This window comes from Anopheles coustani, chromosome 3 (genome assembly GCF_943734705.1).
Source record: "Anopheles coustani chromosome 3, idAnoCousDA_361_x.2, whole genome shotgun sequence".
Lineage (NCBI taxonomy): Eukaryota > Metazoa > Arthropoda > Insecta > Diptera > Culicidae > Anopheles > Anopheles coustani.
In genome coordinates, this window is record NC_071288.1 from 80,388,546 (window position 1) to 80,404,200 (window position 15,655).

The window sequence follows — 15,655 nt, forward strand, 5'->3', positions numbered from 1 at the left end:
GCGTACATGGTTCGCTTTTTCTTGGAGGTCGTTTCTGGGCCATTTTTAGCGACGTGTTTATATGGATAGTTTCACATTTATCTTTAACCCCTGTCGCAAAAGCAGTACTTCATTTCCTGCAGGACGCGGGGCGTGTGCGCTTATGCTCCTTGCATAGCTGCGGTTGCTACATTCTCGTACCTTGTAGTACGTAAACCCTTCAGTTCTTCTTAAGAAAAAAACATATTCTAGGGGTGTAATGTTTAGTATTCCTCAAGGTGCTAGAATCAAACAGAAATTTGAATTAGTATAATTTTAAGTTGGCAATTTGTTTCGGTCTATTTTGATCAGAACGCGGGATAAAGACAAAGGCGAGCTGACATCATAAATCATAAGCATCCCATAAATTGTCCACATTGGCCCGTTTGTTTGTTTACGCCGCTTTAACCGCACCGCCTTATTTCCACCTTCGATCACAACATTCATCATCATCTTCACCGTCGTCGTCCACCATCCTTACTGCAAGGGTTAATTGTCCCAACTGGCAGCGACCAATTTGCACCGCTTAGGTCCATACGCCCGCCGCTATCCATTGACCGAGCGCAAATATCGTTGCAGCCGTGCACATTAATTTCCCTTTCTTTCTACTGCCAAGTAAATGCTTTTTTGCAACGTGTCGCGCGATCGAAATCGAGACCGATCGATCTCGATCTAGATCCGACCCGCCTGACAGTGACCTCATAAATCACGGCCCATTCACGCGAGGGGTTCGAAATGGAGCGTAGTTTTGCTTCCCTTGCAAGCGCGTCGGTTGGGTCTACGGCTAAATTCGTGGCACACGAAATTCATCAAGCTAAGAAGACGGCCACCTGATCTGGTTGCTTCCAATGCTCTTTTGTTCCCTTCCCTTTGCCTAATTCTTTTTCCCTGGCCAAACCCTATTTCACCCTTTGTAACGAGCCAAGCGTTGGTCTGCCAGCATGTTACGGGTGTTGTGTTGTTAGGCCACTCTGCTCGGATGCTGCTGATTTGTGCCGTATTGCTGGGCGGCTTAATCCAACAACTTATGCAGTGGGAAAATCGGGGAGGAGAGGGGTGGAGCGACAACAACGCCCGATCATCATTGCGAGTATCGTAATTTGCCAATTTTCCGCTGCTTTTAACCATACTCACCCCAATTTTACAACCTTTACAAGAAGAAGCCCGATCGGGGCGTGATTTTGAGACGTCTAGTATATGGCTATTGATCCACCAAGCAGCGGTTAATTAGATGTCGATGGCTGATGAGTTAGCATTGGATCGCAGGATGATCCAATCATTTTCCGCTATCGGAAAAGCATCCTCGGCTAACACGGGTCTGAAAAGATTATAAGATGGTAAAATGGTGCTAAACATTTTACTAATTAAACGAATAAAACTATTGACCATTTGACTTAACCAAATAGAGAGCACAGGCTAGACAAGTTTTTTTTTATCGAGCGCCTTCGACCGGTCCCATTCGTTTCACACGACTCTCGGTATATTGGCCGTACTGGAGACAAATGCACCACATATCGCCTACCACGTTACACGCAATGCCGCAACGGTACGCACAAGGACCACGCCTCGGTTATTACGCGTGCCCTTCACTCGCAAAAAGAACAGAACACCTTCCCTCCCGATGCCTATTGCATCCCGGGCACGTTCCGAGGCTTCGTGGGATTATTGAAGGAAAAGAAAAGGCTGAACTGAAGGCTCATGTTGGAGACGCCGTAAGCTAGCCGAAACGCGCGGTCCAAAACGCACCTGCACAATCACACACGGGATCGAAATCGACCCAGGGTTAAAAAATTGCAATCATTTGATCTAATGAAACCATAAATCAAAAGCAGCAGCCTCCGAAGTGCTACTGTCGCGGTATTGGAGGTATCGTTTAGGGCAGTGCTTCCCAAAGTAGATAATACAAGCGAAAATAATTCAAGACATTTTCTCAACGTATTACTAAGTACACCGGAGAGGACATGGAATTCCGAAAGAATTCGATCGCGCGGAGATTGTGGACCGTTTTCAATGAAGACTAAAATAAGATAAATGTTAACCGAAGAGTTATGGCAGGGAACGAGAAAGAGGCTCTGCGCCATCCCAAGAAAATAGTACCGTATTGTAGAGTGTATAACGAGCTCGTTTTAGTTCAAAAATTACTAAAGTCAGCTTCAAGGGGTTGTTATACACGGGTAGTAGCTGATGACACTAACGATTGCGCAGTGTATGCAGATAGTGATAAAAAGGATGACAACATTGACGATTGCATCATTGATAATGTGTTTGAAAACATCAGTGAGTACGAAAAAGAACAATACTGCGAATTGTAACATTAATTACAATGCACTAAAAAGAATAAAATAGTTAAAACAAGGTACAATTAGAAATAAAAAATCTTCATCTTCTTGGCATAACGACCTCTTGGTCATGCCTGCCCATTAAGGGCTTACAAGACTTGTTTCTCTGTTGTACGTGGATAGTCAGTTCTCCCATACAGGGGAGGGTCCGTCTCGGTTGTGATTCGAACCCACGCCGTCGAGGTGGTGAGCCCCGGCGCTCATGGGCCGATTTTCTAACCGGCGCTACCACTCGGCTGTCGCGGACCCCCGAAAAATAAAAAATATTTATCATAAATATTTTACAATTCATCAGGGGCATGGTAGTTTCCGGCAGTACTTTTAAAAATGGCATAGAAAGCGCAAGAGCATTAACTGGGTGCTGTAAATCGTTAACTTAATAGTGAGCGTTTGTTAAGCAAAATATTTGGGAGCCGCTGACTTCGAGTCTCCATCCCCTTAGCGTAAGGGTAATGGCAGGTCAGAAGGTGCAGAAATCCGGCCACCAGCGGGCACTTTGTGCAACTGTCATACGAAGCTAATGAGGAGAACGCAAAGGGGGTACAATAGCGGGCACGCTTGATCTGGCGATCGGTAAAGTTGATTCAATTTTTGACCATACCAGGAAAGAACTTTCACACCAACGGATAAATCAAGGTGGGTGCTTTTATTTACCACACGCGCGTATATCGGTTACCACTATTGGAATTGTGATATTTGTTACACGCCTGAAATTGTAACACAGTAAACGTGCAAATATGGTGACGTTGCAGGTTAATCGGTCAATTGTTTAAGGATCGTAAAGTAGCTGTATGATGCACGTAATATCTAAGGAAATGGGGCGTTTTGTTAGTGACAGGAAGACCCAGTTTGCCAGACACCATCCACTTACCGCCAAAAACGTATCCAAAGACATCGTGATGAAGAATGCGTGCATTTTCAACGGTCGATTGCTGTACATGATAAAGAGCTGAAGCATTTGGTTGGTCGTACGATCGTACCGATACCAGTCGCTGGTGTACGCCGACATCGATAGTTGATTGGCCTGAAAATGCACATCCCGATTTACCATTTTCGTATGTTTCTTACCCCATTTTGTACCCACACAAACGTTAATCTCATTCGCGTGCCAATAGTAGAGGAACAGGATCGTGGTCATGGTCGTGATGTAACAAATGTCGATAAACATCTGCACCACGGAAGTGGTTATCGATGCTTCGAGTAGCAGAGCACAGAGGAGTACCGAGAACACGACAAAGTCAAGAAAAACGGCCGCCCTGGTCAGCTGCTCTAATTCTCTGGTAAACGCTACCAGCTTCGACTGGCGCTTCACGCAATCGATTATCAGCGCGCGACGTTCGGGATTGTCCACCGGATCGAATGAGCCGGATTTCGTTGGGATTCCCTCCGCTTCATGCACCTTATGGTAACGAGCGAGAGAACGTACACGATGGTTCAGGACATTGCACTCGATGCGTCCGTAGATCATAAGAGTAACTATGAACATGTGCCACGAGGGTACGATCAATTGACCCACGTACATGATGTACAGCTGGATCAGATAGATCTCGACGAAATGGTCATTCCCCGGCGATGTAGGATACCAGGATCTGAGAATCTTTGCGAAATACTGTTGGGTGGTGGAACAATTCATGACCGCTCCCACACAGCCACCCTTTTCTTCCTCCGAACGATCATCTGGTGACCGTTCATACATGAAATATTGGACCAATGAAAAAACACACATCGTATTGGCGGTAATCAAGGCGCAACTCCAGAACACAACAGACAGCCGTTTCAGATACCGTACATTGCTGATCAGTATTTTCTGCTCGTCCACCCAAGCGTCCTTTACAATCCGTTTAATTCCTTCATTGGCCAAACGAATAATGTTGTTGAATCCTGTAAAACCATGGTAAAATGCACAATACATGTATATTTGAATGCAATTGGTTGCGATGCTTACCCATCATACTTACTTGTTCGATGTACATAAAAGAAGATGATACGGAAAATGGTGGTCGTGAACAGCAACGTCGTGGCCGCATTTGCCGTCATATCCGAAACGGAACCCCAAACCTGTCCCAAATCGATGTACTGTGTAAAGTTGAACAAAACCATCGATAGCGTGAACACTGCGCCACGGAAGCAGTGCATCTTTTTAAAGGACTGTGTATCATGCAGTAACAAACCGTAGTATTTTAGCCCTAAAAGGTTCGACCTTAGGAGCGGGTTTTCGAAAACTTCATCCGCCAAAATCCACTCTTCCTTGAGCTCCATTTCGAGTGCACTGGTGGACGACACTAAGAGTGGTGAGCATTTATAACCAAAATCCTCCCGTTTGTTTGCAGTGTATTAATTACCTCGATAATTGTAACATAATTACGTCGCAAGCTTAAGCAATTATAGTTTCTTCCACCCCTTCTTGGGTTTAATAATGTATGGAAGAAACTGTCAGCTGTGCTCTCCTGAATGCACAGACAAGATTGAAGACAGGTTTTCGGATGTGTTTCCCATTCTCCATGACTGCTTTGATGGTTCAACAACTTGACTGAAACTTTAATATTGTGCTCTTGAGCTAAACACTGTGCCACACAATTACCGTGCAGTAGATGCCTTCGTTCTATGCCCTTTCAAAGGTTTAAGTTAAAGCGAACTAAGCAAACAAACATGAGAATGATGATTACGATGATTTATACATTGGACGAAGCGATTGCCATGCAAATGCTCGAACTATCGGCATGATAGCTTCATATTGCTGGCTCCTCTCGGGTTCAGTCTTTCGATTTCTTTTTCGATTCACCATCAGCCGATTTGCTTTTTGCTTTTTTCTCTTTGTCCTCCGCACACCCATCCTCGTCCATGCACTGAACATCGATCAACACCTTTCCGGTACATTGCTTTTGCTGGATGAATTCGATAGCCTCCTGTATTTTGGCCATAGGAAACATTTTACTTATATGCCCAGTTATCATGCCCTCTGAGCGCATTTCGATCGTGTCCGTTATCATTTGCCGGTACGTGTCAACGTCCGGGTTTTCGTAGAGATCGAAATGTCGTACATTTTTCAGCATGTTCTCCCTAACGTCTACCGCTTCCGGTTTGTTTTCCTTCTCTTTCCGCTTTGGTCGATCAAACTCTGGTACTTCGGTGAGGAATTTTTCAGCATTATAAAAAGGATCGACGGAGATTAGCTGACCAGTCTCGGGGTTGACACTGGAATGATGCGTATCATAAAACATTCATTAATGACAACATTTCCAGAGCATATCGCATAAATCAACTCTTACAACTTACAAATCAACTAGCAAATGGAGCAATCCCTTGCCAACCGCATCGTACACCACCTTGGCTTTCTTGTCGCCCATTGCAGCTTGAACGTCTTTATAAAGCTTTTTGAAATTATTCTTTCGTATGCTGATCGATATATGCGCACCTTTTGCGCGAACCAAATCGGAGCTGCTCTCCGTGTCGCAAATGGCAATCACTTTTGCCTTGTAGACACTAACGGCTAAATCGATCGCTGCCAGTCCCATGCCGGCAGGGCCCGCAGTGATGATAATCAGATCGTTCTCCTTCAGATGGCAATGCAACGCGAACGTTAACAGTGCCGTGCCGTGACCGTACGGAAGAACCGCCATTTCTTTCAGCGGAACCGACTGTGGTACCGTCCAGACGTCACGGTTTTTTACTATCGCTTCCGATATTAATCCTCCGTTGGGATCTTGCAGGTCGTTCATCACAACAACCCGGTCGCCGCAGTTAAAAAAGTGTGGATTTTCCTTGCCGATTTCTACGATTTCCCCGGAAAACTCATGCCCCGGTATGAACGGCAGCGGAATGTTAAGTTCCTTGTGTTTCCCAGAGAGAATTTTCACATCCGTTGAATTTAAACTACAATAGTGCACCTTCACCCGAACCTACGAGAAAGCAAGATATCAATATTACAAACCAGTATAGTCATTTTATTTCACAACTATTACCTCATCGCTCTTTAGCTTTTCAACTTTCTTCACCGCTTCGAGCGCTATAGGTTTACCGGGGTCCCGGAACACTGCGGCACGATGTGCAGACCGGATTATCCATACCGCTGTACCTTTTCGGCCACACCAATGTTCCGCTAGTTTACCCACGGTGCTTATCGTTTTATGTGACAACATCTTCAATCGTTCGGTGTACGGAAAATTTACGAAAGCAACAAATACCAACTTTGTTGGTGACAAATTTTCATTGCAACACCGGGTTATTCCGATTTTGACAGCTGTTTGTTGACACAACATTTCAAGCCGGCTTCAAGTAGGCATAATTTAAATCGCACTTTTCAACAGAACACGAAATCCACGTGTTTGTTTGATTTTATAATGATGCAAAATATTTGAAAAAAAAATCTAAAACATTTTACATTGTCATGCATCAAAAATATAATTTTATTGAATCTTTTATCATTATGGTTCATTCAGACTTGACACCGTAAACGAAATGCTAAAATTGAAGCATAACCACCAGGCGCACACTTTTTTTATGCAAAAACATAAACCACCCCCCATCGCAACCCCAAAAAATCTATTGTGTGGTGTGCGTGTGTGCGTTTTTAAAGTTGGTTTGTTTTGATGCGGTAATCAAGGGAACAAGTTTTGGATATTTTTTTTATTTTCCCCATAAAAGATCTTTTTGTTGGTTATTAATGTGCTATTGATGAAATACTTCCATTTGCACAAAACATATATTTAAATACATGTCAATTGATGGACATAAAAGCCCTTTTCATCCCTCTCTCTTTTCACAGATAAGGGTGAACAATCTTCGTTTATCAATTTTTCGTTTGCATACTTGACTTACTGTTTGTGCGCGTAAGAGCCACTTTTGGAAAGTCACTCGCGACGATGACGATTGTTAGTCTTGCGCTAAGAAACGCCAGCAGTTCACGACTGTCAAGCGCCATTACCAGTGCAATCAGTGGCCAGGGTTCCAGCTGGATTAACAACCCCTCAAAGAGGTAATAGAAAAATACGGTGGAAAGATAAACTTGGTCTACATGCATCGCTTTCGTTATAGATTTTTCTCCAAATCAACCCCTAAAGCGATGCGTTTCGTTCAGTATCGTACGGTAGCCGGAGGCAATAAGCAGTTGCTAGGAGTGTTGTCAGAGGATGGCACGAAGGTTTCCGATATTTCCGAACGATATGGAGGTGACCTGGTAAGCTTCATACGGTCGGAAGCATCTTTGGAGGAAGTGAAGACACTTGCTGCGAAAGCGACTCCTGTTGCGGTCGATGATGTCGAGCTGTTGGCCCCGGTAACCAACCCGCAAAAGATTCTCTGCGTTGGACTCAACTACAGCGGGCATTGCGAGGAACAGAACAAACCGATTCCTAAGGAGCCGATGTTCTTCAGCAAGTACGCGACGACCATCGTTGGGCCGTACGATAATGTTATCGCACATAAAATAAGTGATGTAAGAAAAAAATTAACCTTTTGAGAACAATCATCGTAAATTAAACTCCCCGCGCACATGTTCTAGCAAATCGATTGGGAAGTAGAGCTGGCGGTTATCATCGGCAGGAAGGCCAAGAGCGTCAGCAAGGCGAACGCAATGGATTTCGTCTTCGGATACACCGTCGCCCAGGACATTTCCGCCCGTGACTGGCAAAAGCTTCGCAACGGGGGCCAATTTTTGATCGGCAAGTCGATGGACACTTTCTGCCCGCTGGGACCAGCTGTGGTGCACAAATCGCTCGTAAAGGACCCGCACCAGCTGTCGATTAAGTGCAGCGTTAATGGTGTGGAAAAGCAAAACGGAAGCACGAGTGAATTGATTTTCCGTATCGATGATATCCTCGAGCGGGTCACTCAGTGAGTAATTTAAGTTCGCATTTAGTCGGCGAAATAACACTGAATTCCATTTTCCTCCATAGATCAATCACGCTTCTCCCTGGGGACGTTATCCTAACGGGCACTCCCGCCGGTGTTGGAATGCATCGTAAGCCGGCAGAATTCTTGAAGCCGGGTGACGTTATAGATAGCGAAATCGAAGGACTCGGAATGATCAAGAACAAGGTCGTAGCAGATTCCTAAACTTTTCGAAACCGCCATATCAACTTACGGGTTTGACTCAACTGAAATGAAATAAAAATATTACGATGCATATCGGCCATATTTACTCACATGCAAAACAGATGTTATTTTCTCAAAAATTCAGTCGAACATCGAACATGCTTTTTTTGTTTTCTTGGGATTGGCTTTAATTTCTCAACTATGCAGTTATTAGTCCTTCAACGCAGTGGTTTCCTTCTAGTGTGCACAAACTCTTCTCTGGTATGATACGGTGCGTAAGGATCATCAATGTAATGCCTCGGGCGCTTCCAGTACTTCGTCACCATCTTATCGAGCAAGGTGGCCTGGTTGGCATTAACCAGTACATGCTGCCGTAGCCGGCGCTTGCGGTTCGAGCGTTTACGCCAAAGCTTTTTGTTGCGCCCGGAAAGTGTTCGGATCCAGCCTCCCCAGTCAAGTCGCTTGAACCGCTTAACGACTGCTTTCACCGTCTTTCTCTTGCCTTTTCGCATGGAAAACTTGATCACTGTTCGGCTGGGTTGGCTCTGAAGCGTAGGGATTGTTTGCATACAGTCAAGCAAATATGGTGAAACCAGTGGTTTAATGAAGCTGATGTTGCTACCGGCAACGGAGAAGCGTACAGGAACATCGTTGCTTCGAAGGAGGCTTGTAAAACTCCGAGCAGGCAATGAAACGACCCCTGGACAGGCTGCTGAAAGACGACATACACTGGCACGACTTTGTATTGCTTGACGAAGTGCTGCAGGAACAGCGGAAACACAGTTACAAATAATATCTTCTATGATATACTCATTCTTACCCGTAGTTGCTATGCTTCGGAACATTTTACTGTTAAATTTATGCTGTTTTCTTGTACGAAATAGTTTTGCCGTCGCTTCAAAACATTGTGAATTCACGTAAGAACCGGCGCGGTGTATTTCACCTCCTACGCTTGCAGCATCTGTCAGTTTGCTGTCAGTTTGAAGGATTCGGAAACAGCATGGAAAAGTTGTTTTGCTTCGGGACATCTGGTAACCGCACTTAAAAATGGCTCAAGGAAAGTTAAAGGTTAAATCGAAACCACCACAAAATAAGAAGAAACCCCAGAAAAAGGGTTCGGCATTCAGCAAACGGAAGAGTAAGTAACAACACGATTCAAATGGTGGTACACTTGCCTTGTTATGATTTCCACCACCTTTTTATCTTCTACTCAGATGCGCCGATCCAGTCGAAGAAACACAAATTTTTGGAAGATCATAAACTGAAACAGGTCATCACAAAGACGGTTAACAAAAAGAATGAAGATGACCTACGCAAAGTAGCGTACGAAGGACAAACCAAGCTAAGTCAAGCTCAGCTAGCGGTTCAAGAGCATCACCGAAAACAGGCACAAAATAGCTCTGCATCGGAAGCAGGATCATCGAAAGCGTAAGAGGTTGTGCATAAAAGAACTTATAACTCATTGTATTGAAATATATGGTTTATTTTGAAAAATATCGGTGTTTTATAACACGTTTCATGTTTTTATGGTATGAGGATGGTCGATAATGCTTCATAGCTTTCCTTTTAACGCCGTAAATGATTCTGAAAAGAGAACTATATACGACACCCAAAAACATAATTTACCTGAATGAAGGCTACAGTCACAAGATTAACCAGTTGGTACGAAATAAAACATCTTTACACAGGTCGCTTTTTTACTTACTAAGCAATCACCAAACCGACAATACCATGATAGCGGAAGTGCAATGCTTATCGCATGGTTTATTGTTTCAGCTCGATTTAGTTTGTACACGACAAATTTACCTGTGGCTGCATCTTCGTCCGATGATCCACTGGTTCGTTGATCTTTCCTTACAATCGAACATATCCTGGAAACGGATACTGCTTGAGCTGAGACCGTGCCTACTTTTTCGCAAACGATATCTTCATCGCGTGTGTTGGGGTAATCTTGAACCCTTGGAGTGCTTCCCGGGCAGCACCACTTTGCAGCTCGGTGGCAAATTCGACGAAGGCAATATCGTGCCGATTCGGTACCAGCCGCACCTCCTTGAAACCGGGGAATTGATTGAACAACATCGACAGCATCATTTCGTTCGTTTCTTCCGGAAGGTTGGTCAGGAAAAGGATCTGGTTTGGTGGCTGCTCAGCCGTGGCCGAGTTGTTCGTAGCCCCAACGTCGCCGGCGCTCTTTTGCTTCTTCGATTTCTTCTCCTCTGCCTGGACCGGTTTCGGTTGCTTTACCCGTTTAGGGCGCTCCTGGAATGTGCCCTTTAGTTTAGCGATCACGTCGCTATCGGTTTTGGAATAGTTGATGCGCATCGGTTTGTCGTAGAACGGGAAGCCTTGCATCGTCCGCATCGCGTTCGTTGCACTAGCAATCTCTTTAAATATGATGAACGCTTGGCCGCGCATTTTCAGTGTTTTGTACGCCACAATATCCAGTATCTGCCCGAACTGCGAGAAGATGGCATACAGAGACTTTTTCAACTCCTCCTTCTTGATTTTTTCGTTCAGATTGTTGATGTAGATGGTATGACTGGGACGAATATCCATTTTGCACTTGCACTGCGCGTGGGTTTCTTTCAAATACAGATTATTTTTCCGTAAATCCGTGGCTTTGCTACCGACGCCTTCTAACTAATCCGACAGGCCAAGATCGGTAAACGAGCGAGGTCACGTAAAACCAAGAGATCGCCATTGTTTTGACAGTACCTTTAGAAACTGTGTACCAACCAAGATATATACACATTATCTTGGTTCAGCCGGTTACACGGGGTCCACACTACAGCGCGACGTCGCCTGACAGGCGCTGAACTCCATGCTAAAAAAAACCTAGCGCGATTCGCGCGACATCGTGCAAGGTTTTTTTATATGGAGTTCAGCGCCTGTCAGGCGAAGTCGCGCTGTAGTGTGGACCCCGTGTTACTCCAAAGGTTGATTAAAAGCCCCGCTACACGAGCCGCAAACCTCCAAACGCAAACTCAAAAACCGTATAAGTTTACGTCACAATCTTTGCGGTTCGTGTAGCCGCGTTTTGCGGTACCAATGCTGTCGCCAGTCAATGAAAGCGCAAAGTTCCTGACATTCTATGCACGCGCCATTCTCTGCTGTTTTTGTTTTTGATATTTCAGTTAACTCAAGATGCTTCCTTCACCGCGTGACCACATTAGGCGTACCATACCAAAAACTTAGTACGGTCGAGCTCCAGCGTACCATACCAAATGCACCCCAGCACTTCTGGGTTGGCTGACGATGGTGTGCTCGACATGGCTCAATGAAGTGCTCGACTTTTCATATTGGTAAGAACTTGTCGAGCAGTTATCAGTTAATTTGTGAAGAGCATCTCCAATAAGTTAATTGATAGAAAAAAATAGTATATTTTAGAATCATGATGGAATTTAAAACTGTTATTATTATTTTTCCATACCATAACATTGATGAAACATGACAACTTTACTCCATGGATGAAAATAATACGCTGCTCCTGTCGTTCCCACCTTGCGTTAACAAAAAAGAATACTCGTTCTCTTTTCATCGTTTGGTAAAAGAGTAAATGAGGCCCCGGGCTAGATTCTCCTCTTCCTGCTGGTTCACATTAAGCGCCTGAAGCTATGCAAAGCGCGACACATGCATTCGTTTGGATTTTCGAACGCTAACGGTTCGCTTAAAAGAACATAACGGTTTAAACTAATCACGAAGTGGAGGTTGAATGCGGGTTAACATACTTTTACATGTTAAGTTACTAGTAAGTAAACTATACCACACATGATGGACAGCATGAAACAATGAGTTTAGCCGAAGAAATGATTTGGAAACGGCTGCGCGCCCGCAGCGAGCGAAGCGAGCGGACTGCGCTAGGTCTACCGAAAAAGAGAGTTTGTTATAGTTTTGAGAAATAAGGGGGGCCCGTGGGCACCTAAATATTTCACTCAACACGTTTTTCACGAACGAAATTCTCGTACAACATGTAGACGAAGGACGAAGGTAGTCCTAACAGAAACTCTAAGAAGAAGATTAAATTGAAAAACAAACAACAAGGGTAATGCTTGTGAAAGCTTTATTTGGCTTCCGCTTGTTCTTTACACCACCGTTTGACGATTCCTTGCGCTCTTTTATTTATAAGTATTGAATAACACATACTGACTGTACCCAACTGGCAGATTTTATCTTGTTAACATATTGTTTTCATGTTGTTAGTTAATTTTTTTGATGGATAACAAGACAAAGTGTTGCACCAAAAAAGGGGGTGGAGTGCAACATTCAATCGGTTATTTTGTGGTGGTGTTAGTGTCAAACAGGAGGTTATGAAGGTGTGCGTGTTATTTCACCATATTGGCATGCACACATTTATATAATGCGTTTCGGATATCAAATGAGAAAAGAGTGTTGTGTTCTGCGCAATCCGTCGACGCGGAAATTTCTATTCTTCATTAAAGTCGGACTCTTTTTCTACACTCTCCTCTCCCGGAACACTAAGGGCGGCTTCTTCCTCCGGTGTTATTTCTGTTGAACGAAACAAACAAAGGAAATGTATTAACGAATCGCTGTTTTAACGGTCATGATGTTGCTATATCACACTGTTTACTTACCGATTCCAAGATCCTTCCAAACGATCAAACTTCTCATCCGTTTTACGGACCAGATCGTCCATGAGCTGACGCCGTCGCGGACTTGTTGATGGATGCACTTTTTCCATGAACCATGAACTTTGGAAAAAACACTTTACACTTTTCAACACGACTGTTCTGGCGCTAGTTGTTTTGAAGACTGAAAACTTCACCGCGTCGCGATTGACAGTCGGTGCGTGATGGCATTCATACAAACGCCCTTTTTTATTCTGTACATGATTGACCGGCATGAAGTGCACCAACACACTCATGGGTTACTGTGCAGTATGGAAATGCTACACAATCGGTTCCGCTATTGCAATGTGTCAGACTGAAAGGGAAGATGTGAAAGGGCAGATGTGACTTCCCCCCTAGCACACCGGTTCATCATTAGAACGAGTGGGAAGACAAAGTGTGCAAGAGAAAGCTGACAGTACTGGACTTAAGGGGGTTGGAATGTGGGGAAACGGGGCAATGTTGCATGTCACAGTCAGTTGGGTACCCGACAAACAAAGTTGCGCGACGGCGGGTTTAGGTGCAACTTTTTCCATACAAAACGCCCGGGCGATGAAAGTGCTACCCCAGTGCTCCTCTCCGCGAGTCTATACTTGCAAGCGGTAGCACAACATCGCGAACAAAACACCGCGACGAAGCGATGCATCAGGAGGAATTTCCCCATCCCACCCCTGATGGACCCATACTTGCAGATAGAACTGCAACACGGACAGGTTCGGACCAAGGCGTGTTAAACAGGGTAGGTTTGGTAAATGACGTTAAACATTTCAAACCATAAAAATCCTGAAGTTGAATCGGAGAATTGATTCATATCAAAATTTAACCATGGCTACGATGAAGGCTCTTAAAAAATGAGTTATATTAAATACCAGTGAAATCAGTTTTCTTAACTGTCAGTACTTTCTATGTATTGCTGCGTTAAACGCAGTAAGGGACTTTCTCTCGCGCATCTCAGGCGAAATCAAATTTCGCAGGAAGTTCTTGAACTTCTTGCTTCAGTAAATATACTCGATCAATAGGTTGAAAATTGGCACTGCACTTGTTTTATCTTGAGCAGTTGCGAGAGTAAGAACGATCGCTCGCACAGCCGCCTATCGACAACGTAACGCTATGATGTTCTTTGTGTACGGCTTAATTGATTACAGCGAATGCGAAAAACCAAAACAATCGCTATACATCACTCATACCATGATTCATCTTGATTCATAATGTAAAGAAACAAAATATTAAGTCAAAAACATGGGTATTCTACCGAGCTATTACTTTCATTCGTAGAAGTGTGGTGGAGAATTGAAAAACACTTTTTTGAGTGACTGAAAGTGAAATAAGTGAACCAGATTCAAATATTGAGCATCAAAAAGAATCAATGTGTTCAGTTTTATATCAATCATCACTTCAAACACTGCTCATAATTACCAAGCGATGAAGAAAAAATAAAATATTATTTTGACAATCATTTATGAATTTGAACCAAATGTCAACAATCCAAAGTAAACCAACCTACAGCTTTATAGGCCTTGGGCAGTTTTGCCTGTTGTCAACAGAGTTGTTTTGATTTTGCCACCGCTTGCAGAGTAAAATTGCAGTTCACCAAAAATGTGAAGAAAAGAGTAATATAACGGCAATTTTCGTTAATATTCGGTAAGTAAACGTTATTGATATGAATTATAATCAGAAAGAATCCAAACTATGCTAATTTTTGTTCATTTTCTCTTCCAAAGTTCAACGCGAGCAGCAGCGGCACCAGAAGCTCAACCGCGGTGTCATCGGTGGAATTAAAGTTTGGTGCAAGGAGATGGCTGATTTTTGCGGTCCCAAGCTTGCGGCTCCAAGTGAACAAACGGTTTGTAAAGTGCTTAAATATATTTGAATAAAAAATGTTCGTTTAATATAAAATTACGACTTGGGAATTTTCCTTTGTATATGATGACAATATGTATATTGAAAACATCGCCTCCATTAAAACATCGCGCATTGTATAAAAAACATCGCGTCACGTCGTTTTTGTCACGCAACCTACATATTTCGCAGGTTCCATCTGGAGCCCGATGATACCATGAAAAACGCCCCTTTCATAGCGCAACATGGATATTCTTGTTACTCGGGGCTTAGTTTCCCTTTGCATATGTCACACGACAGAAATTGTTCAAATCACTCTTCTCTTTTGCCTCCTGTTTTCAGAAAAATTATGGTTTGAATGTGAAGCAACAGTACCACCCTTCTTCAACTAACATACAATTTATTTCATCCAGCCGTACTGATAACTTCACAGCGTCCTTCTGCAACGAAAAACTTATCGCCCTCATACCATGTCCAGTCCACTATCTGGAAGCAGTAAATCGGACAAACAGACCACTTGCCATTCATTCCAACTATAATTGAGTTTCTATCGAAGTAGAAAATAATTTTACATTGACCTACGTTCCGGAAACCTTTCAAGCCCTTCCACAATGACGGTGCATTATTTTATTCCATAGATATCCGTTGTTCCACGTGTTTATCAGTAATGCATGGCGAAACATTTGAACGAGTGCTACCAGTGTACAATTGTATTTAAACTTATCATTTCCACAATTTCATTTTCGTTTAGGCTTATTGTGCTAAATTGTTGTCACTGTTGAATAACCCTTTTTCATCATT

The 15,655-nt window shown here is 43.5% G+C and overlaps 6 protein-coding genes across 7 annotated transcripts; 2 read left to right on the forward strand and 4 right to left on the reverse strand.

Annotated features, from left to right (window-relative positions):
* Window positions 1-3,091: 3,091 nt before the first annotated feature.
* LOC131259325 (odorant receptor 56a) lies at window positions 3,092-4,616 on the reverse strand. Of its 2 annotated transcripts, XM_058260791.1 has the most exons (5): window positions 4,316-4,616; window positions 4,003-4,238; window positions 3,442-3,954; window positions 3,229-3,381; window positions 3,092-3,164 (listed from the first exon to the last, which is right to left on the reverse strand). In XM_058260791.1, the coding sequence occupies exons 1-5, from the start codon at window positions 4,614-4,616 to the stop codon at window positions 3,111-3,113; spliced, it is 1,257 nt and encodes a 418-aa protein (XP_058116774.1). In that variant the 3' UTR covers window positions 3,092-3,110. The 2 variants fall into 2 exon arrangements, with proteins under 2 accessions (XP_058116774.1, XP_058116773.1); XM_058260790.1 differs by having other exon boundaries at window positions 3,229-4,238.
* A 33-nt stretch (window positions 4,617-4,649) lies between these two features.
* On the reverse strand, window positions 4,650-6,555 carry LOC131259327 (quinone oxidoreductase-like protein 2). Its single transcript, XM_058260792.1, has 3 exons — window positions 6,320-6,555; window positions 5,634-6,256; window positions 4,650-5,552 (listed from the first exon to the last, which is right to left on the reverse strand). The coding sequence occupies exons 1-3, from the start codon at window positions 6,494-6,496 to the stop codon at window positions 5,111-5,113; spliced, it is 1,242 nt and encodes a 413-aa protein (XP_058116775.1). The 5' UTR covers window positions 6,497-6,555; the 3' UTR covers window positions 4,650-5,110.
* A 652-nt stretch (window positions 6,556-7,207) lies between these two features.
* On the forward strand, window positions 7,208-8,485 carry LOC131259328 (fumarylacetoacetate hydrolase domain-containing protein 2-like). The gene is made up of 4 exons (XM_058260793.1): window positions 7,208-7,332; window positions 7,392-7,791; window positions 7,858-8,189; window positions 8,252-8,485. The coding sequence occupies exons 1-4, from the start codon at window positions 7,220-7,222 to the stop codon at window positions 8,409-8,411; spliced, it is 1,005 nt and encodes a 334-aa protein (XP_058116776.1). The 5' UTR covers window positions 7,208-7,219; the 3' UTR covers window positions 8,412-8,485.
* Window positions 8,486-8,563: 78 nt separating this feature from the next.
* On the reverse strand, window positions 8,564-9,348 carry LOC131259330 (large ribosomal subunit protein bL35m). The gene is made up of 2 exons (XM_058260796.1): window positions 9,211-9,348; window positions 8,564-9,150 (listed from the first exon to the last, which is right to left on the reverse strand). The coding sequence occupies exons 1-2, from the start codon at window positions 9,233-9,235 to the stop codon at window positions 8,609-8,611; spliced, it is 567 nt and encodes a 188-aa protein (XP_058116779.1). The 5' UTR covers window positions 9,236-9,348; the 3' UTR covers window positions 8,564-8,608.
* Window positions 9,349-9,368: 20 nt separating this feature from the next.
* LOC131259331 (uncharacterized) lies at window positions 9,369-9,896 on the forward strand. Its single transcript, XM_058260797.1, has 2 exons — window positions 9,369-9,528; window positions 9,605-9,896. Exons 1-2 carry the CDS (start codon window positions 9,438-9,440, stop codon window positions 9,820-9,822), a joined length of 309 nt encoding a protein of 102 aa, XP_058116780.1. The 5' UTR covers window positions 9,369-9,437; the 3' UTR covers window positions 9,823-9,896.
* A 131-nt stretch (window positions 9,897-10,027) lies between these two features.
* On the reverse strand, window positions 10,028-11,030 carry LOC131259329 (U1 small nuclear ribonucleoprotein A). Its single transcript, XM_058260795.1, has one exon. The coding sequence runs from the start codon at window positions 10,944-10,946 to the stop codon at window positions 10,296-10,298; it is 651 nt and encodes a 216-aa protein (XP_058116778.1). The 5' UTR covers window positions 10,947-11,030; the 3' UTR covers window positions 10,028-10,295.
* Between the last annotated feature and the right edge of the window lie 4,625 nt (window positions 11,031-15,655).

What these genes read in the sequence shown, in the direction of transcription:
- LOC131259325 (XM_058260790.1), bottom strand. Translation starts at nt 4,616, where the DNA reads ATGGAGCTCAAGGAAGAGTGGATTTTGGCGGATGAAGTTTTCGAAAAC. An exon ending in CTTTTATGTACATCGAACAA is followed by an intron (nt 4,239 to 4,315) that starts GTAAGTATGATG and finishes ATGGTTTTACAG; the next exon opens with GATTCAACAACATTATTCGT. An exon ending in CTTTGGATACGTTTTTGGCG is followed by an intron (nt 3,165 to 3,228) that starts GTAAGTGGATGG and finishes CCATTTCCTTAG; the next exon opens with ATATTACGTGCATCATACAG.
- LOC131259327 (XM_058260792.1), bottom strand. Translation starts at nt 6,496, where the DNA reads ATGTTGTCACATAAAACGATAAGCACCGTGGGTAAACTAGCGGAACAT. An exon ending in AAAAGCTAAAGAGCGATGAG is followed by an intron (nt 6,257 to 6,319) that starts GTAATAGTTGTG and finishes GCTTTCTCGTAG; the next exon opens with GTTCGGGTGAAGGTGCACTA. An exon ending in CTCCATTTGCTAGTTGATTT is followed by an intron (nt 5,553 to 5,633) that starts GTAAGTTGTAAG and finishes GCATCATTCCAG; the next exon opens with TGTCAACCCCGAGACTGGTC.
- LOC131259328 (XM_058260793.1), top strand. Translation starts at nt 7,220, where the DNA reads ATGACGATTGTTAGTCTTGCGCTAAGAAACGCCAGCAGTTCACGACTG. An exon ending in TCGCACATAAAATAAGTGAT is followed by an intron (nt 7,792 to 7,857) that starts GTAAGAAAAAAA and finishes CACATGTTCTAG; the next exon opens with CAAATCGATTGGGAAGTAGA. An exon ending in ATCCTCGAGCGGGTCACTCA is followed by an intron (nt 8,190 to 8,251) that starts GTGAGTAATTTA and finishes TTTCCTCCATAG; the next exon opens with ATCAATCACGCTTCTCCCTG.
- LOC131259330 (XM_058260796.1), bottom strand. Translation starts at nt 9,235, where the DNA reads ATGTTCCGAAGCATAGCAACTACGG. An exon ending in CCGAAGCATAGCAACTACGG is followed by an intron (nt 9,151 to 9,210) that starts GTAAGAATGAGT and finishes CTGTTCCTGCAG; the next exon opens with CACTTCGTCAAGCAATACAA.
- LOC131259331 (XM_058260797.1), top strand. Translation starts at nt 9,438, where the DNA reads ATGGCTCAAGGAAAGTTAAAGGTTAAATCGAAACCACCACAAAATAAG. An exon ending in GGCATTCAGCAAACGGAAGA is followed by an intron (nt 9,529 to 9,604) that starts GTAAGTAACAAC and finishes TCTTCTACTCAG; the next exon opens with ATGCGCCGATCCAGTCGAAG.
- LOC131259329 (XM_058260795.1), bottom strand. Translation starts at nt 10,946, where the DNA reads ATGGATATTCGTCCCAGTCATACCATCTACATCAACAATCTGAACGAA.